The 22,268-nt window shown below is 37.4% G+C and overlaps 1 protein-coding gene across 7 annotated transcripts in view; it reads left to right on the top strand.

Annotated features, from left to right (window-relative positions):
* The window catches only part of NTNG1 (netrin G1), a 355,698-nt gene that overhangs the window by 2,194 nt on the left and 331,236 nt on the right, over positions 1-22,268 (top strand). For all 7 annotated transcript variants that reach the window (XM_084756029.1, XM_084756031.1, XM_084756030.1 and 4 more), the window contains exon 2: positions 6,178-6,923. In XM_084756029.1, coding sequence (XP_084612155.1) covers positions 6,678-6,923 — 246 coding nt within the window. In that variant the 5' untranslated portion in view covers positions 6,178-6,677. The remainder of the gene's footprint in view (positions 1-6,177; positions 6,924-22,268) is intronic.

The following is a 22,268-nucleotide window of genomic DNA, read 5'->3' as shown; positions in this document are numbered from 1 at the left end:
ACCACACGCGTCGCACAAGCTTTTTCTTTTTCTTTTTTAATTATTTATTTAAATTTTCTTTTTTCCAGTCTTCGCATCTGGGGAAAAAAAAATAAATAGAAAACTTGCCTTGTCTCTCGCCCTGTTGAGAGCTTTTGAAGTCCCTCTTTTAATCTCCTTTATTGGTGCGAGATTAAAGCGTTACTACCACACATTGTGCAGCTGCGGGGCGGGAGGGAGAACGTTAGAAGGAGGGAAAGCTTTAGAAAGCTGGTGGGAGCCTTTCCTCCCATACTGTTTCGCGTTATCATTTGATGGAATCGGGTAGGGATATGGAGTTTTTCTGTGCTATGGATCTGTGGATATCTATATATAATACAAATAATACCGAATATCATTGGGTCCCAAATAACCAATTAAGTGATTCATAAGAGAGAAACTTAGATTTTAAAAAAAGGAACTGCGCCCTCTGGTGTTTATTTTGATAACCTCATCCAGGCACTTTTCCCCTTCCCCCCCCCCCGCCCCCCCCCCCGGCCCCCCCAATCCTCCCCCCACCCCCAGTAGCTTTCAGTTAACAGGGCATGGAAGGAAAATCAGGGCAGGGGCAGGGGGCATTTTAAAGCAACTTTATTTGAAAAAGTGGCAGGCCGAATTCCCTCTGTTGCTCCAGGTGTAGGTTTTTAGATAATAGGTCCTCTAGCTGTCTCATCTTCTGTGCCCCTTTCCTTACCTAAAGAATAATCCAGCAACTTCACATCACAACACATTGTCACTCTTCGCAGTGGAAAATTCTGAGCAAAACTCAGAATTCACTAAACATATGGTGAATCTGGCAGCAGCTTTGCTCTGGAAATCAGGCCTCAGTTTTATGACTGAAAATACTAAAAGTTTTCCTATCTTAACAGTAATGCAAAAAAAAAAAAAAAAAAAAAAAAAAAAGAAAGAAAAGAAAAAAGAAAAAAGAAAAAAAAAGAAAGCAAGCAAGCAAAGATGTTTCCCTCAAAATAATTTGTTCAAATATGCATAGTGATTAAGCTTGCTAGAAACTTTCGCGTAGATGTTTGGTGGGGGCAAGGATTTTCTGATTTGTGTGGTTCTTGAAGAGTAAATGTCTCTAACCTGAGAAGTCTATAGGCAGTTTGTACTTTGTCTCTTTGAATGCCCTACCCACAAGCTTTTCTCTTTGGCAGAGGGAAGTCATCTCAGTAACTGTCCAACAGTGTTTTTGAACATACTTTAAACATAACAAACTTTCAGTCTTTTATTAAAACCTGGATCTTTGCATTGGAATCAGGGTGCAAAGAGAAATACATCAGGCATTTCACGTGCCATGCGGTTCCACTTACATATACAAGGGGGGGGCCTTTTCCCTTCTAGGTACCAACCATGACATGAGATATCTTTCATCACTAAATACTAACATGAGGGCATTCAGTATTTCCTGTATTTGTCTTTTAATTTGTTGGCATTTCTCGTTGTTGTATTTAAGAGGAATCATACCTATTTCAAGAGGAGCTATTTTATTTGGGCATACAACAATGATCCCATCAGCTTTCACTGGACATGGGGTTCAAATGGTCCAGGCTAACCTTTTGTTTTGATTTGATTTGATTTGTTTTGTTTTGTTTTAGGAGGCAGCTGATGCATGTGGATATTTCCTTCATGTAGCTACCAGGAGAAACAAATGTCTGTGTTAGCTTCCAGTGTGTTTAAACAACTGAGCCAGTGTGCCTTTAGGTCATAGATTTTGTAGGTAAGGATGTGGAGTTTTTGAATGACAAGAGCACCAAATCACTGGGCAGGAAGTAAAATTTCATACAACTTGGAAAAGCAAGTATATGTTAATATTGAAAACTGCACACACGTGTGTATGAGTGAATTATGCTGTGTATAGGGAAGTAAGTGGTTCAGCATAGTTTCAGAAAGTGATTTTAATTTTAGAATCTGGAATTTTGTCTCAAACCTCAAGTGGGTGTAGCATTTTTCAGCTGTGTATGTGGAAGCTTGTATTTCTGAACTTCCCCATATTAGAAGGAAGGATCTATCATCCATCCATACGGCAGTGGAATGCCAGGTTTCCTTTAGGCTTACATGATTCTGAAGTAATTTTAGTTCTTACCTCCCCCTCAAAAAAAATCCTAGAAAATGTGTACTGACTCGCATCATTGATCCCTTGATAAAAATAGAAATATTTAAAATACTAATGTGTGGTACTTATTTTTTTTAACTCCCATTTTTTTTTTTTTACTAATACCCAGTCACTTACGAGTAAGACCTGTCAAGTTGTTGAATTACATGCTAGATTCCTTATGTTTTTGAGATAGCTAATAAAAAGGCAGGAGCCTGTTTCTCATGAAGAAACCAAAAGATTCTCTTTCCACAACCAACAGACGTGTGCAAAAAGCATTAAATGCACGTGAATGCATCTCACGTGATCTGTGACTGTGCTCACAGCTGCTAATTTTGACAGGTTACAGAGTTTGTATATTGTTTACCCTTTATTTATTTATTTATTTTTTTTAGTCAATGAAATGTTTATCTTCAATTTTCTTCCTGTTCATAGCCATTCAGAAACATGTGGTTTTATAAAAGTGATACTGTCTGTAAGGAGTGAGTCAATAGCTGTCTATTTCAGGTGGCCCCAATGAGCTGTGTATTTATGGAATATTTAGCCTTTTACCACACCCCCACTTCCTAGTGGGATTATATAACAAAAAGAATGCTAACATCCAGTGGGAGTTGGTAGATTTACCGGCAGTATTTTCCTCCCCATCGATGAAATTGGCAATTGCTTTGGGACTATAATGGCTTATCATTTTAATCATTATTCTGTGTAATATTTTGGAGCCATTTTCCCCTTTTTCTGATGAAGGGGAGGGCTTGTGAAATTGCCTCCGCAAAGTTAATTCAATGTGGAAGGGATTTAGTTACAGAATCCTGGGGAAATGGTGTGTCCCATGGAGGCAAAGCCATTCGCCTATTTTAACCCTGATCAATAATGCCTACCAACTTGAGATCCATTATGTAATTTTGCTTCTTTTATTAGCTCTGAAAATTTACACACCAGAGATCCATGGACTTGTAGTATATTAATGGGGAAATAATTTAATCAGAAGGGACTTCTTACTACCTCAGCTCATATGTAGACATGGTGGCACTCTCTGATTGTTCTGCCAAGGTGGGAAAATCGCAGATTCAGAGCTGGTGCTGCCCAGAGCCTTCTGAAGTTGCCTTATCCCAGTGATGCAGACACTTGAGACAAATTCACAGTAGTTGGCAATTAGTTCACTTATGTGCCGGAAAGGATGCATTCAGGATACTAAGTCCCCAAACATGTTATTGGCTGCCCTTTGCCTAATCAGTTTGTCTAGTCATTTGCAGTCATGGCCTAGCTTTTAAGAAGATATTGATATTTTTTTAACCTGGTTGAGAGAACAGCCAGCTGGAAACCAATCGCACTAAGTATTGAGGGTAGTGGTGTAAATAATGTTCTCTTTGTATAACATTTATTTTCTTTGAAAATCCCATAATTATACTTTCATAGCAAACACCTGATTCTCATAAGGCCTCATTTTTGTCACTAAAGTTCATAGATTTAATTTCTTCTCAAATGAAAATAGAAGGATTTATGTGGTAGCCTGTGTGATAGAGGAGACTTTGATAAGAAGAGTCCAAAAGAGGGGATGCTTCAGAGTTAGAAGGGAAAAAATAATTAAGCTAAAGAACAGCTTATGACTGTGCAGTCATTTGCATGACGCTGTGGTCAATACCCTTTTCTGTGTCAATGGGAGCTCATTAAATGCAAATTCTGCAGGCCAACTGAGCCACACCATATTAGTAGTGCTTGCCAAAGCTTGACATTTTTAATACATTAATAATATGTCTGTAATGTAATGGAAAACTATTAATCACAACTGGTTAGGTGCCAGAAATTTATGCTATAATTGGTTGCTTCTTGTCAAGGATGTCTGTCGCACAGTCCTGCAACTGCCTCATATTCAAATATCTTGCATCTCTCTGCATTTTTTCCCCTGTCAATGCTCTAACTTCAATCAATGATGTAGTCCGTAATTCTGTGTAATGGCCATCATTATAGTTCTGGTAGGTTTTAATGAGAATGCCTAGCATTGGAAATGCTGTTCTGTTGTCAGGAGCATTTCCGAAGTAGTTCCTTAGTGTCCACAGTTTTCATGTGAAAAATATACCAAATGAGGTCATTGAGGTAAAAAAAAAAAAAAAAAAAAAAAAGCATGAAAACAGGGTAACAAAAAAATAGATGGTTGAGGGAATAGTATTGGTTAAAAAAAGGTGAGGACAAATCCCAAGAGTCATTTAAGCCTATATACTTGAAATGACTTTTAGAAAATTATAATATTATAAATTAACTAAATATTCATTCATTTCAAACTCAAAGCCATGTAAGATTATATAAGATGATATGATATAGGATTATATTGTTCCTGCCATATGAATTGCTGGCTTTTGAAGGTGACATTAACAAATTGGGACCAGTAGATTTTATACAACCTCATTTCTAATGTGCTTTTTCCTCACTTTCCATAGTGTCTGCTCCCTATTATGTGGATGTAGTAAACATAATTAAAAAATGAATGTAGGGAATGTACACTTCCTTCATCTTAACAGGTTTTCGGATTATTAATCGCCAATGTGCTGAACGTTTCTGAAAATACCAACTTAATGAATTTGAAAACAAACAAACAAAAGCAGAAAGTCTCAAGTAGCCACAGTACATGTTCCTGGAATGTTTTATTTGTTTTTCCTCTTAGCTGAAGGTTTCAAAATGCATGCCACTGAACAGTGTCAAAGTCACAAAGAATAACCACATTTAAATCTGTAGTTTATACATGTTTAGACACACTGCTAATTATTGCTTCATGGGAACTCAAATATTCAACACTTTTCCTAATGGAAAATATCACAAATTGCAGCTGTATGATAACATTTTATGAATTGAATATAATGAAAATTGCACTTGCATCCATAAAGCAATTATTATAAATTACTTTGCTATGGAAACACAATTCAACCATCTGTTGGCATTTCATAGTCTCTGTGGCTTAGTTCATTTTAAGATGGTGCATTATTTAAATATAGTGAATTCCCTTTATAAGATTGCTTGAAGATAGTGAACTTCCTCATTTAAACTGTTTAATATGAATCGAAGAGTCTATAATGGAATTTTCCAAAGCTGTAGGCTTTTATTTTGTCCTTTTAAAACTGAAAAGCATTTAATAATTTGAACTAGGAATATGAACCTAATAACTAAGAAAGGATATTTTCACACCTGGGTTTGAATAGCTGAAATACTGTTAGTAGTGCTCACCAATTACATAGTTTGCAGTATCAGTTTACCCAAAGTACTTTGAAATGGAAAATTTTATTTTCTCTTAGAATTAGTGCCCTGTTATTCTGCTTCATGGCCTATTAACTCACCCCCAGCTATTTTTATTTGTGCATTTTAAATTGTGTGTTTTACTATGGAGCTTTCGATTTTAAACCAGCATATAAAATTCACCTTGGGGACAACTTCTCTCCTGTTACAGAGACCACAAATGCAGATGTGATGGCTATAAAAACGATATAAGGAAATAGAAGATTCTTATGAGAGGAATAGTTGCCCCTTTGGTTTTATACATATATTTGAGCTTCCAGAGAGCTTAATCGTCTTTTTAAATAAACGCAACTAAGCAAAAGTTGATAAATTCTCCCAGTGTAATGAACAAATCTAGAGACAGGCTTGTGCCGAGAAGACCAGTTTTCACTTACCTGCCCCTTACAAAAGCTAAGGAAATGTACAAGGAATTTAGAAACTTTTAGGGTCTCTTTGCCAAGAGACAAAGGGCATCCAAGTAGTTGTCATTGTTAGAAAGGCTCTCTGTATCCCTATTGTTCTCTCAGAGGAATGTTTAGCTAGCTCCAAGAGAGCCGTTTAAATGCAGAGTCTTGTTCTCACCTCTTAGCTCCCTACAACATATTCATCTACCTTTCTTATGGACGAGTTAGGTCCTTCCTATCAAAACACTCCCCAATCTTCCCAGCCAAGCTTCTAACTGAAGTTATCCACATTACACCAATTTGCTTTATATGCTACGGATCCACCAAAATGTCAGCATACTATACATTTCCTAATGTATTGATTCTGAGCAATAACTCTTACTCTTATTGTTTCCAAAGGGTTGTTGGTGCCAGAAGGAAAAAAAAAATGGCTGATGGGAAAGAGACACAGGATCGTAGACACACACCCCTCTGCTTCTGATACTGGATACTTCAGCACCTCTCAGCAGCCCTGGTGAACCCTGAATGCTGAGGACCACTCAGGATTATCGGATGTACAACGGGAGAGCCATCACTTTGCTAAATTATTATCTGCTCCTGGACACCTTCCACAAAAGTCTAATAGATATGTTGTAGGAGGAGAAAGGGCTGCAAGCTGTTAATGCCTGACACAGAAGCATGTTAGGCTCCTACCAAAGTCCTCAGCATACCTGACCACGCACAATAGTTCCATCTGTCACATCTGGTTTTGGAATCTGCTTTGAGACCTCAGCCTTTTTTTTTTTTTTAAATATACAGAACCTACCTACATAAAGACACAAGCATATATGATATGCTCATGTATATGTAAAAGAGACACTGATTGCAAATAAGACACGACAATTGCCAAGATTTTAGAGATGTATTTGTCAAGATTCCTGTCGATCCATGCCCTGTGGGTTACGGTGTCCTCTGTGATGCAGCCCTACCCTTTAGTGTGGGGACATTACGATGTATGTAAGACTCAGATTTACACAGAAGAAGGGAAAGTTTGGGATTACATGGCCTGCCAGCCGGAATCCACGGACATGACAAAATACCTGAAAGTGAAACTGGATCCTCCGGATATTACCTGTGGAGACCCTCCAGAGTCGTTCTGTGCAATGGTGAGGCAGTGCTTTTGAGCAGCGTATTTCACATAAATGGCATTAAGTCTCATAGGCAAACAGATGTGGTGAGTGTGAAGGCTCAGTTTGGCAAAGCCAAATCTGCAGGCGGAAGATTTATGTCGAGAGCTTAGCTCCATTCTCAGTGGAGGCTTAGCCTATCTGGGATTACAATATATGTGATGTCATTGAGGTACAAGCACTTCCTGCACGCCAGCAAGCCAAATGTTTCAGTGAGGCAGATGCACTGTGTGTCTATTACAAATCAAAATGCCAAGTTAATGGTTAAACTTTAAAATAGAAACTGAAACTTAGGGTCAGCTAGTTTACGTCTTTTGTTTGTTTGATATTATTTTTTTGTGTTTTGTTTGTTTGTTTTGTTTTGTTTTTGAGTCAAGGTTTCTCTGTGTTGCCCTGACTGTCCTGGAAGTCACTCTGTAGACAAGGTTAACATCAAACTCAGAGATCCACTTGCCTCTGGCTCCTTAGTACTGGGATTAAAGGAGTGTGCCACTACCACCTGGCAAGCTGGGATATGTTAATCATGAAAATCCATTGGTAAATCAATGTTAAGAAGGCAAAGTTGTTTTTTCTTATACGTAAATGAGCCAGGCCCAAATTTGTATAGTTCAGGATAAGTTGAGATCTCCTGTGTCCTGTATCAGATAGCATCTATGGTGGCGGTGCCTCAGATAAGGGACCAACATGAAGAAAAGCAGAGACAGTAAACTTTCTGGAGGGACTTTTCCAGAATTCTTATTTACCAATGCATGCATCTCCTTATGGCTAAGGATTGCATTCTCTATGGGAACTTTGAAGGTGGATGTTGAAACATTAAAAACGTATTTACTGAAAAGCAGTGACGTGGGTACATCTAAGTTTAGACAATAACAAGACAAGTTACAACATTCATTATTCTTGGGGTATATGTAAGGTCTTTTCCAGATGGAAAGCATACTAGGAGAAAGGTGGTATTGGAGGGACGTGTTGCATTTCCAACTAAAATCATAGCAGCAAATATACCTGTAAAGCGTTATTAAAGAGATGAGTGGTTAATGTGGTGTCAGTTAACATGGTAAGGAAGTGCGACAGTGTGTTCATTTGGTTTATGTTGGCTTTTTATTGTAGGCGGTCTTTATTTGATATAAGAATCATGACCCCATTTTTCTCTACATAACAGATATAACCATGTGGCAGATTTTAATGGTATCTTACCTGACTTTATTATCTTGAACCTGGCCTGGCATTTTCCAGCTAGTGAAACTATTAATCAAACTAGCATCTGCTCTCAGTCCCCAGCGAGTTAAATTAACATAAGATTGTCTCCGAAGGAGCACCATAGAAAGGGTTTTGTAACAGGAAACAATTTTGAGCAATAAAGAGTGTTTTCACCTAAAAGCTAAGGGCTTGCCATTTTTCAGAAGTGCCTTTGGGGACTGCTTTGAATTATAGTCTAAACCTGGTTTTGTGGTGAGTGAGAAAAAGATCTTGGCTATTAGGTGTCACTATGACTAAAGTGCCCTAAAATGACTAAATATTTCAAAGAGAGGACCCGTCTCTCTGGGTAACAGGTATGTGCTCCTGAAAGAAGTTGCATTTTAGAAACCACAGGCTTCCAGTGCAGTTTATTCAAACGTATCAGTAAAAACCTCCAATAAATCTGTAAAAGAGAAGGAACATTTGTTTCCTTCATGTAAGGTCTTTAATGACTTCTTATGAAAGGTCGAATTTAAAATCTCATTGCAAGTGTGGTATGAAATTACTCTTTGGTTAGAGGTTATACAAGCTTCGATTCCATTCAGCAGAGCATTGGTGCGTTCTGGGCTGGCATTTCTTATCAAGAGCACTCTAGTTCTATCCACTGGTTTCTGCGGCACGGTGAACAATATGCCTCTTCTGCACTTGCTTAATAATTTGCAGATGTAAGTGAAATAGCTGATGTCCTTTGCCAGGGGTGCAGTTTCTACTCACACAGGTGCTCTAGGACGAATTCAAGGTATGATTTGTGTGTGCTGCTTCCATGACCTCAGCTGTGGCCAGAGAACACTTGCTCAGCATCTTCTGTGCCCAACACGTAAAGGCTTCCATTTCCAGCACACTTATTTTCTCCTAGTAGAAGAAGAGAAGGGCACATTACAGGACTTTCCAGGCCGGTCTTTCATAGCGACATGGTCTAAAGCTTTTAAGTAAGCCAGTTCCTAATAATTCAGTGGCTAAATGATGGCAGAGGCACCATGAGAAGAGAGAATTAAAAGAATCACTCAGCTGGCCATAAGTTATACCTATGTATTCACAGAAAACCCCACAGAGGCTGCAGTGTAGTACAAAAGAGGCTCTCAGAAGCCTTCGTAGAGTTAAACATATCACGGAGCAGCCTGCATGATTTCTGAGTTACCTATCAGTCATTCATTTGCATTTCTTAATGTGCATACGATTGGCATAACACACTTAATAATCTACTTTAAATGTGTACTTTGGGACTATTGGTATGCATATCATATGCCAAGTCAATGACAATGTCCCAATACAGCAAAACTTCCCCTCTGCAGTTGTGGATTTTCTGTAAAACGCCTTAGTGTAAGAGTGCCTGACACAGGCTGTAAAAGCATCTCTGGATGCTGTCATATCAGGCTTGTTGAGGAGCTCCTGAGCCCTAAGTCTAATGGGAATCCATAAAGTCACTTATGCTAGGACTTACGGGTCTTACAGTCGCTGACACTCGCTTGCATTTCAGCTCCTCCAGAGTCATTATGGTCTATTACATCACTGGAACTGCCAAATAGACACAAGCACTACTTAGCACCTATATGTAAATGTTTGCTGTAAAATGGCTTTGCCTCCTCAGCCAGTGACACCCTTATTAGCAATGACTCCCGGGGATTCTGGACACTGGAATATATTCAGCCCTAGAAATGTTCTGTAATTCCCAGAGAATGTCATTAGTATAAAGAGGAGGTTCATTGGGATTACACTAAAATGTGTGGTGCTGCTTTCTATATTTGCTCTATCAGTATGTGCCTAAGACCACCCATGAATGTTGCATTTATTTTAACTTGGAGTAAGTTTTGAAGATTAAAAACAGCTTATGATTCCAATTAATAATATATCTCTGCTTGCTAACCTGCATGTCCTATGTAATAAATCTTCTATGTCAAATAATCTAAAATGTTTGTTTATTAATTATATAAACATTTATAAATAGTGCACTGGAAAATTTTGTCTGTCTATGAAAGAGTAATAGAGACTATATATGAATATAGACCATATATGTGTGTATAAATACCATATACACTTATATATGTATATCAATTATTTATTTTGAAAATTATTTGCTTTCTTTTTAATTTAATATAGTTCTTTTAAATTGACAGTGGCTAAAATGAGCACTGTTTTTGCTAATGGGGAGGAACCTCCAAGGCACAGATTGACTGCTTTTGCTTTTACAGCAGAGATAACCTATTTGTGTCTGTCCTGTCCTTTCAGTCATAATACAAGCTTCAGGAAGCGAGCTTCTGTCAGAAGACACAGGTCATCTAGTGACAATGATTTAATTTGCATAAGGAGCAGATAGGATGATCTGATCCTATATGTAAAGCTGAAGTGACAACACAGAGCTGTGACTTGGAATTTGTGTTTAGACAAACATAGCTGTCATGTCCCCCAGGCAACACCCCAGTGGCTTAAAAATGGAAAAATTATCTCCAATTATCTCCAGCGTGTAGCCAATTTTCTGTATAAGTTAAACAGAAGCATTGAAAAAAAGCCTAACAGATGAAAGATGCCATGTACGTTTGTACAATTTATGGGCAGAAGTACTCATGGCTGTGGAAATAGGAGCCCTCGAGTGCTGCCATGGATTTCAGAGCCAATCAAAACTAAATGAGAAAACAAAGATTATTAAAAAGTCTTTTGTGCATGTAATTTTGGCATAATGTTATGAGGTGGACATTAAATGTTTACCACAGAGACTTTCAGCATCATTAATGCAGCATGCCTTTAATTACAAATACACTCGTATGACTTAAAAAATGGAGAAAATAAAGTCCTCTGAGGTGTACTTAGCGACACCCTCATTATGTTTACTGGAATAATTAAAAGAAAGGGCATAATTTTTCTAAATAAAATGTCAGACCTTGAAATGGAAATGGATTTTCTGGAGAAAATTTAGTAATGAGGGCCTTAGCTCTTGATAGGCATTCATTCAAGGACCTTAACAGTTCTGTTAATGATAAGTCCATATTGTATGATTTCCAGATAGGCTCCTATTAACAAAACTACAATAATTATTGTAAGTGTTGTTAGTAGAGCATATTTCACTAGAGTCAAGTGAAATTTATAAAACAGGATACATTTATTTTTTGTGCTTTCAAAGGACACAGTGAGGGAAACAGTTGGCAAAGCAGTGTCTTCAGGGCTATCCTTACCTTAAGTTTCTGATGTGACAGCATCTCAGGTCTCCATCTGGTGGCTATCAGGTGGCCACCAGAAATTAATTTGGTAAACTCAATTACATTTCTCAGTGACAAAAGATTAATATCGATTTTCCAAAAACTGAGAGTGACGTTGACTTATACAATAATTGAATAGCCTTAAGAATGCACTCTGTTCACATGAATCATAATTTGATAAGTGAATGAAGTCTTAATAACAGTGACATCTTTCATTTGAACTGATTTACCTCTTAAGTTATGGCAAAAGAGTGTGCTAAAAAAAAAAACTTCAGGTTTTTTTTTTCATTATTAACACTTCTTTATTATTAGTTCATAACTTAGACTCATTTCTCCAGGATGCCTAATTCATGTTGAAATGGTTAGGTACCGCAGAGCTCAGTCTTTCTAATTCATCACTTCATCAAGTAACCCTTGGTCGAAGAGCTCACAGGAGCCCCTATTAATGTAGGGCATCAAGTCTAAAGTACTCTACTTGTTTGATAACTCTGTCTGAATACACTCTTTCCCATTAGGTCCTTACAGCAGCTCTAGTGGACTTAAGCCTAGCAAACTCGTAGGCAAGGAACGTCTGCACTTGAGTTGAAGCTGCATTGGTTAGGCTTATGGAGATGAAGGAGGGTCATGAGACAGACACAGTAATGATCATGGCCAGATAGCAAAACCAATATAACCTCATGTTATTCATCGTCACATAATTGCATCTCCTTTTCAGAAAAAAAAAAGGTATATCCACTTATTTAGTATTCTTACTATTATTAACAGGCGGTGGGGGGGTGGAGAACACATGGGCATACATGTAGAGGTCTGAGGACAATTTTGAGAATTGAGCCTTTCCTTCCACCATGGGTTTCTGGGATTAAATGAAGGTCCTCAGGCTTTTTCAGCGAGTACTTTTACCCACTGAGGCATCTGGCGAGTGCTGGGTTAATATTTTCTACTTGTATAAGTGCTCTTGTCTTTGTCGTGTTAATACCTCACTCATACTAGTCCACATCATTGGGTGCACAGTGAGGTACAAATAGCACATGCGAACCCTAGTGATAGTGGTGAGAATTACACCAAGCACTACTTGGATGCTACGCTCAGAGGAAGTGGTCTAGAATAGTATGAACACAAAATAGTATGGAACCCAGGGAAGGGAAGACAGAGAAATCAGCAGTCAGAATTTAAAGGCAGAATATAATTTTGCAACATGTCAAAGAACCACTTAGAAGAGACTATTAGTGCCTAATGCTTAAGTCTATCAGAAAAGAAGGAGGAAAAATGCTGGCTGGCAACATGTAGGCACCTGTTGCATTTCAATGACAATCTGGTGGCATGGTAAACAACATGAGAATTTCTTGTATCCTCCAGGAGACATGGGGAATGAGAAGTAATTTCCTTCCTCTTCATAAGTGTGAAGAGGGTTGAGGCTGTGTAGCTCAGTGGTTGAGCACATTTTTTAGAGTGTACAAAGCAGTAGATTCATCCCCCAGCACCACTAAAAAAATTGAGATAAATACTTGCTAGGTATCATAGCTACTTTGGAAGAGACACTAAAATATAACATATAATACTGAAATCCTTTTTTCAAAAATTTCTGCTTCTCTTCTCAGATACTTCACATATTTTACTTTATAAAATTGGAATACTATCACATCTATTTTTCCACCTGTGTTTTTATGTATTACATTTTTATCATTTGGTTGTCATCTACTCTTCAAAAAGTGATTTAAATAGATACGGATATTCCATTATAGAGCTTTGCCATAGAGTATTTTTCTTCCTAGGGAAAAAAAAAGTCTTGTTTCTCTTCTCATCAGAACAGTATACTTTAACTTAAAAGAACTTTCTCCCACATATAAAGACTTCAGGGTTAAATGAAAGTGTGTTTGTGTGTTACTGGTTTGAAATCAAATGGAAGAACCGTCTTCCTATGTTCCCAAGGGCAAAATGGTCACTGACTAAATAGGCAATTTACATGTCAGTCACAAGAAAGAATATATCCCGAGAATCAGATAAGCCCTTGTCTCTAAGCCTGCTTCTCTTTTGTTGGCCTTCAGGATCCTGCCTAGTTAGCAGCAAGATGATCTTGTGTGCCTGGTCAAGAATGAAGCCAGGAGACCTCTTTCCAAACAAAATGCTGAAGACAAATAATTTATGCCATGTACACTGTGTGTCTGTAGCTTTAAACTAGCCCTCAATGATAACCACATTTTATATTAGAATTCAGTAAACATACATTATCCACATCATAGCCAGAACAGAAGCTTTACCATGTGGAATTTACCCTTTCTGTGTTCTATGCTATCTCTTATCCTGAATGTGAGCCGCAGAGTATGTCTTTGGAACTCACTTATGGGTTTAAGTACTTATAAAAACATTACATATATACATATATATGTATATATGTTACATATATATACATAATTGCATAAGTTCTTATTTTAACTCAACATTTATATTTTTACATGTATCATTGTTAAGTATTTTTACTCTATGGATTTTTTAATTTATCCTTCTATTTATGGGCATTTTAGAGAGTTGAATTTTATACCTGAGCACTCTTGACAAATGTTGCTAAGTTGCCCACCAGAAAGTTATCTAAGGCCTATCATCAATATCACCAACATGCTATGAAAATGTACAAATCACCAGGTCCTAATCAATATTTGAAAATATTCTTAAATTCTTTTATTATAAGGCTTTAGCAGATAAAAGAGAAAATACTATTAGCGAAGAAAATGATTATCCAGATTCCTTCCAACCTTTCAGCTAGGGTTAGAATGTTTTAAAATCTCACACTGAGATAGGGACATATTTTGGAGAGCAAGTGGCACCTCATTTTATGAAGCACGCATTTTTATTGCATTTATTTTCCTATTGTGAAGGCTGATGCAAGTTTCTTGTTCATTGCATATCTTCATTTCTAACTATAGTAGTTTTGTTGCCTATGATTATTACCTTTTTTCTACAGAACCTGCCAATTTTAAAAGATGTGTCTGTCTGTGTGTGTGTGTGTGTGTAAATATGAGCCTTTTCACATAAATACCAAGTTTCTTAACCAGTTCCAAAGGTGAGCATCCTTTTTGCTTGAAGGCAAGAATTCACTTCAGGGATTTTCTCATGCTTTTCAATCTATAAACAGCCTTCTGAGAAACCCGTATCTCTGTCTCCTCTGTTCATAATGTAAAAACTTTGCATAATTGATATTTTCCTTAAGCAAAGAGTTTATTTTCTCCTAGAATCCATGTTGTTGGAAGCAAGTGCAAACAATAACATGTTCTTTGTATAAAGCTGCTGGTGTGAAACTTGCTTAGGTTTTAATTTGCCACACCGATGACAATACAGAACTCTCTCAAGTTACATTTTTTTTCTTTTTAATTTTCAGAATTTCTTTTTATACACTTGGGGAAAAAAAACACCAAAAGTTGTTTGCCAAGCATCATATTTGAAAACAAGTTACTGAGATTGGCAGGTGGTCAGTTTCTTCTCATCTTGCTGGGAATAGATAGCTTCACACAGTGTCTATCCCATGGAAATTAAAGGTGTGAGCTGAGAAAGAAACCAGAATTGGTTTTCACTCTTTGACCCTACTTTGAAGCTGACTTCTAAAATATTAAATGAAGAGTTGAGCTGGACGTTGCTCCAGTGCACAGAAAGAGCCCTTTTGTTCCAGAAGGTCAATGCCCATTGAGAGGCCCAGGTTCTGACATTATCATCAGGTCATGTCTGCCAATGAGTTTCCACCTCCACACGGAACTGTCTATTTCTTGCTGTTGAGTTGATCTTGTTCCTTTTTGGAAATGATAAAATGAAGAAATCAAACACACTTCCAAGCATGCTCTAGAAATTAATCTTGTGTCCCAGCTTTGTTGTGGGTCCTCTGTGCTGCTTGGTATGAGGGAAGAATCAATACTTTGGTAAAACAAAACAAAACAAAACAAAAAACATTGCTCAAGTGTGAGGAGTATGAAAGCAGCTGAAAAGACAGAATGCTATCCTAGAGAAAGAAAGGCGTTTCAATGTGTGGATAGGTGCCAGATGGCATGAGTGTGGCATGTCTAGAACTAAAAGTTGGTCTGCCAGACATGGAGAGCTGAGGTCCATAGGTCACATGAAATTTACAGCAGTAAATTGCTGGATAAATCAGGTAGATTAAGGTCATTTAAGCTTTGGACCACTTGAAGTCTCTGTGTCAGGAGAAGCAAATCCACTTGGTGCCTATGTATGTTACAGAGAAAGACATTGTCATGACATAGATAAAATGAGCTAGTGATTAGGTGTTATCTGGCTCACAGTAATGCTGCGTTTGGGCGTCATAAGAGTTGGCGATTTTTAAATGGCCGATGCAGTGTATAGCTGATATTGATTTGATAAAGAACTTACTGCTGATTTATTTTGTTTCAAACACTCACGATGGTTTGTTCCTATACTCTTCAATCATATTGTTACCCTTGTTTGCCAGGTAAAGTAATTGAGGTAGGAGGCTAAGTAATTTCTTCATCTGGGGAGGGGGAATGCAACAAACGCAGGTACCCTGACACATATGCCACCCTCTTAAACTATTCTAGGCTCTCTTAATTTTATTTGTAGCATACTTGATAAAGCCACTGTAAACACCTTTTTAAAAAATTACATTTATGATGCAGACTGTGAGTTACAATGCTATGATTTTGTAACTTAAAAAAACCTTTTATCTGAAATAAACATAGAAAATTGGATTCTGTAACCAGAGTGCACCGAATGTTGGAAATGCATATAATGTGATGAGAACCTTCGTTCAGGGATAAGAGAGACAATCTACAGAGTTTGTTTCCATTCTTACTTTCTTTTCCACTAATGTGTTCATAAAAATGGAAATAGGCTGCTAGAAAACACAAAGAGCTGAGAACATGCAGTCCCTACACCATTTTGCACCAGAAAAATAAGTCAGCAATTGTTGACTAGTTAGCAACATCATATTGCTGTGGGTAAGGTGCTGAGGAAAGTAGTTGGCTTCTTTGTCTGCTTTACAGTCTCAATAAACACTGGTGTCCTAGAGCAGACTGCCTGCATGGCATCTCTGTTTAGATGTTTGGTCTAGTAGGCACTTAAAATCTAACAGGTCTACTATAAAATTCTTGATTTTTTTTTCCTCCCCAAATCGATTCTGCTCTCATTTGTTCCATATCTGTAAATGGCAGCTTATATTCATCTGTTGCTCAGAGTGAACAGTCTAGAAATCCCCCTCATTCCCTCTGGAATAGCACATACAAGAAAGTCTTGTGAACAAAAGCCCCATGATATATTGCAAATCTGACCATTTTCACCATCCCTAGTGTCAAGAACTAATCTTAATCACTTCTCTATCTAGGCTGAACCTGCAGTATCTTTAATTGTCCTCCTTGGTTTCTCCTCTTGTTCTATTAATGAAAATAATACATTTTGTAATATACCATGACGTGTGCCATAATACATACACACACATACACACACACATACACACACAGACATACACACATACACACATACATACATACATACATACATATGTCTCTCCATATCTTAAGACTGTGTATCTAAATAATTGACCAATTGGGATTAAAAAAACATGTCCTAAATATGTACAGATATTTTCACATCATTATTCTCCAAGTAAGAGTGTAGAATAATTGCCCACAAAGTATTCACGTGGTAGTGGCTAATCTAAAGCAGATTTAAATAGACAGAGGATTGTGAATAGTTACATGCAACACTGCACCATTTTATATAGTGGATATGAGCACCCACAGATTTGGATACCCACAAGGAATCTTGGAACCAGTTCCTATGGGTTTAGAGGGATGATTGCAACTTTAAATTTTTTGATTCCTTTGATCCTTTCCTTTTTCAATTTTATCCTCCAACATTGTGCTCAGCCTCTTCGCGCTGCCTTGAAGGCTCTGCCTAAGCTCCTAGAGCTCTGCCATATTCAGCGCTGTTCCCTCTTCACGAGGTTGTTTCTCTCTAACCTCACTCCTAATAGTTTATTCCTGCCTCGTTGGTGAGGGTGGGATCTAGGGACACAAGGAGAGTTGCCAGGATTGGCAGGTGATCCACTTGGATCTCCCTGCACCCCAAACTACATGATGGGGTCCAATTCAGCATAGGTGGTCCCAGAACTCCCGGTTTCCAAAGAGGACATTCTCCCATCCTAGGAACAATAAGGTTGATGCCTGCTCACTTTTCAAGATCACAGGAGATCTGGTGTGTTCAGGATGGTATGTCCATGGGTTCTGCATTCTAAGCACCTTCCCTTAGCTGGTTCTCACTATTCACGGGGTCAGTTCTTTAAAAGCCTCTTGACAGAGCCTGTCTGACCTTCATGTCTAACATTCTTCTCCTTCTCCTTTACGAGTTCCCAAGCATGCCTGATTTTTTTTTTTTTGCATTATTTTATTGCAGAATGTAAATACAAACATTTAATACTCAGGACAGTACAGTCAGTCAGAAAGATGGTTAGAGGCTATATTTTATTTATTATTATTATGTTTTTACTTCTGGCTGATGTCAATCCAGCTGAGGCTAGCTACTTATTATGTCATGTGTTAAACACCTTGCTCATATATTTTTCTTTTCCAGAGTAAACAATTTTAATGGTAGGAATCACATCACATATATGTCCACAGTGGCTTTAATAAACATTTGTTGAGGAAAGGAAGTGACTTAAACTGTAGGCTTGCTAATTTAAGCATATCTAACATTATTATTTAGTACACACCTGCTTATTGGAATAGAGTTGGCTGTGCTGTGGGTCATTAAAATTTAATATACTTAATCTTAAAAAATCATGAACATTTTATTTTTAAATTAAAAATACCTAACCAATAAAATTGGTACATGTCCAAACACCACTTAGAATTAGCAATGATAATACATTCTGGTTTTTTTTCTGGAGTAAAAAAATAGATATGATAGATATAGTTAGAGTCTCTGTCCCTAACCTTGATCTATTCTTTGCCTCCTTCAATCATAGAAAAATCCATGTCTTGATTTGGTATTTCCTCCTCATCCATGATTTTATACATTCTGTACTGTCTTTACATATTTATAAACAATATATAGTTTTAACATTGAATTTTTTAAAAAGCTATCTAGTAATTGGTTTTTTGTCATTAGCATTATGTTTTAAATTATGCATGGTATCTATATAATCTAGTTTGTTCATATTAACATTTATTATTAACATATATATATATAATACTTCTGAGTAGAAATTTAAGAAGTTCCCTTTTTAAATTCTTAGTTCCTTCCCCCATATCAGTTATAAGCCACTCCACATACATAAAAAAGACCCTCACCAGTCTCTTGATGTTATATTAGAAAGAGGTTAGTTTTGTTTGTTTTTTCTAATGTATGTACCCTAAACCTAGGGTATTGGTTTGTAGACTATGCATATTTTCATCATGTGTAGTACCATGATGTGTTTTCCTTAACAAAAAATTCTAAGCTTTGTTCTGCATTCTTTACTCCCTAGTATGCCTTTCCAAATATATAGAAAATTATGTTTCTTGTATTTCCTTAGCTCTGAGGGCACTGATAGCCAGGGCTTATGAACTCTCACAGAAAACACAATCAACTCGGAATTCTTGATAAAACTGTATGTACAATGGCTATTGATTTTTCATATGTTTAAATTATTTAACAGTAAATCACTTGGAGGTTGTATGAGCATATCTAATAAATATTCATAAATGTAATTCAACAGGCAAGAAGGGTGGTATTTGTATAACTAAGCATCTATCCCAAACACATGAAACTTTAACTAATTCTTTGTTCAGGGGCAACAAATTTTAAGAGTCTCTCGGAGCTGACCATCTGAATGGAAAGGTCTGCTCTGACATATATATATGTATTCTTACAGTTTTAAAACTTTAAAATTTAAATTTACAGTTTTTAAATCATGTTTAGTGGTTAACCATACATAATTATTTTTCCAAATTCACTGTCTTCACTCCTGGAGTCTAACAATAGATTTTAAACTAGAAGTCTTATTGCTTACTCTGCAAGATGATATATAAACATTACCTCATCCGTCACTGGAATGTCTTGTCTCCTAGATGACAATCCGAGGGTGATATGTAACTGCAATAAATTTGGCAGCAAGGGGAAGGTTCCATTTCCAATTAAAACCGCAGTCAGGAAGTTTCCATTTAACCTGACAGCGAGGTAGACCAGCATGTATTTTTAATATTTGCTGGTTTGTTTGGGGATGGGGGATTAGAGACATGATAGCAACACCGTCAGGAAAGCTTTCACTTTCTCTGTGCTCACCTGTAAAAGGCCAGTTGCTTCTCGGAACTTCTTGAATTTTGGCTCTTTAGAAATAGATATCCATAGCCAGGAGCAGTGGCAAACGCTTGTAACCCTAGCACTTGGGAGGCAGAGGCAAGTGGATCTCTGTGAGTTCGAGGCCAGCCTAGTCTACAAAGTGAGTCCAGGATCGCCAAGGCTACACAAAGAAATCTTGTCTCAACAAAAACAAAAACAAAAACAAAAACAAAAGAAAAGAAAAAAGAAATTGATATCTATTCAACTGATTTTTTTTTACTTTATTAATTTATTCTTGTTACATCTCAATGGTTATCCCATCCCTTGTATCCTCCCATTCTTCCCTCCCTCCCATTTTCCCCTTATTCCCCTCCCCTATGACTGTTCCTGAGGGGGATTACCTCCCCCTGTTCATAGGGTATCAAGTCTCTTCTTGGTAACCTGCTGTCCTTCCTCTGAGTGCCACCAGGTCTCCCCCTCCAGGGGACATGGTCAAAGTTGAGGCACCAGAGTATGTGAGAAAGTAATATTCCACTCTCCACTCTACTGTGGAGAGTGGTGTCCTAACATGAAAAAGTGTATGCATGCCTTGAAGGATATTTTATTTGTATTCAAATAGCCATGAAGCTTCAAATTAAAGCTTACTGAAGTCGTTTCATTTTTTTTGTTCCGAGGAATAAGATGATGGTATGCTCACAGGGTGTGTCTGGGAATTTCCAAATGTTCAGTGCATAGTAGTTGTTTTTATCATTGTAATGACCACTGCTTTTGCTCAGAGATTCAGGTTATTCGGAGTCTCCATTTCTGATTTGAAAGTGTCTTCTGAATGTTTTCTTGTAGCTCCCTGTCTATGAACTGCTTGGCTTTCCCTGATGTTGCTAATGGCATTTAATAACTAACTGCTTATGAGGTTCAGGCTCCAAGCCAGGTTTTTAAAACCAGAATGATTTCAGAACTGTGGTTTTAAAGTAAATGAAATGTATTCTAAATAACACAGCATTAAAATAATCATTCATGGATGCAATGGCATTTGCACTGAGATTATAATGGTTTCGTGTGTTAGCAACTGCACTAGGGATGCCTATAAACACCACTATTTCTAAATACAAGAATGCTATCAAAATAAACTACTGTGCAAATAAATAAAAGCTCATTTTGTTGATAGCAATTTGCGATGGACTCAGAAGCTCAGCAAGTCCGAGAAATTCCAGATGGCAAATGGAAATGCTTGGTCTCAAATCAGTTATATTTGGGGATTGTACTGTTCATCTTCTCCCTTTTATCCAAAGCATCCACAGGTCCCTACTGACATGTCTATCTGTAAAACAAAACACTGTTGAATCAATCCTTGGCTCTGTAAATTCTACTTCATCCAATTTTATTTCTTTATTATTCTTATTTAAGCATAATGTGTTCAATTAGAGACACCAGTGACTTGTACTATTAGACAACTACATGAGTTGAGAAGAGCTGGTATTTTGTTTACAACTTTACCTTATGGCTTAGAAAGGGAAAGTAGTGTAGAGACCCAGATCCTATCTGCAGCTCAGCTGGGGATGCTTGGGTTTGACACAACATACCCAACTGTGCTTAATGGCCCTTTGCATTATGAGGGCTTCTCAGTTAAGACTGGATCTTTGACAGGACTTAACACTGCCTTTTGGGATGATTATCATAAAAGGACAAAATACTTTGGCAGGCTATATAGAAACTTCATTGATACTACATTGATACTACAAGTAGCTAGTGTTCATAATTTACCTCACTGGACACCTGCTATGAGCACTGCGTGGAGCTGGAGATACAATGATAGAGAAGAAATAGAAATGCCTACGTGACCACATAAGCATAACACAGGGAAGCCAGGAAAGGAAAGAGCATTCATTCACCTTAAGGGAAGTCTGCGTGCTGTCAAATGCTAAATTTACTCAGGAGTGCTTTTAATTTTTCACTTTTATCCTTAAAGCTATTAACATGTACAGTTCTATAACTGAAATTTCTACAATAAAATAGCTTCACTTTGATGAGTAGAAATGTGTCCACTGACTCTTGTTCCTTTGTGAACTATACTTACCCAACAAGTTTCTTAGGGATGAAACTGCCCTGTCATTGTAGGCAATTTTCCTTAGCAATGCATCCACTACCACCTCATTTTGAAATTTTCAGTTTCTACTCTGCCTAACAGAGCAGATTATATTGTCCATGGGAACAATAACAATGGGGTCTTTTCTCTGTTGTGTCCCTAGAAATAAATATAGTATCTGGGACATAGGGCCTCTTAATGCATGGCAATGGAATGAAAAATCCTACCAGCCTGATTCCTTAAACTTCTCCTTTACCAAGCTTTATTCTTTCATTGTTAATTTTTGCACTTTTCTCTGTTATCTTGACATTTTTTAATATAAAAAAATCTTATGGAAGGGCATTCAGGAATATTTTGTGTGTGTTGTGTCCTAGTTTAGACATCATGTGGATGTCCCCAGTGGTCCACATGTTGGAGATTTGTGCCATGCTATTGGCAATATTGGAAGATGATGTGGACTTTTAAGGGGCAAGGGAAGGAGGAAAGTCTTCAGACCATTATGGCCTTGCCCTTGAAAGCAATAAAGAATCCTATCATGGG

This window comes from Acomys minous, assembly GCF_964271855.1.
Source record: "Acomys minous genome assembly, chromosome: 14".
Lineage (NCBI taxonomy): Eukaryota > Metazoa > Chordata > Mammalia > Rodentia > Muridae > Acomys > Acomys minous.
Note: the sequence above shows the minus strand (reverse complement) of the source record. Positions and strands in the feature narration are given on the sequence as shown.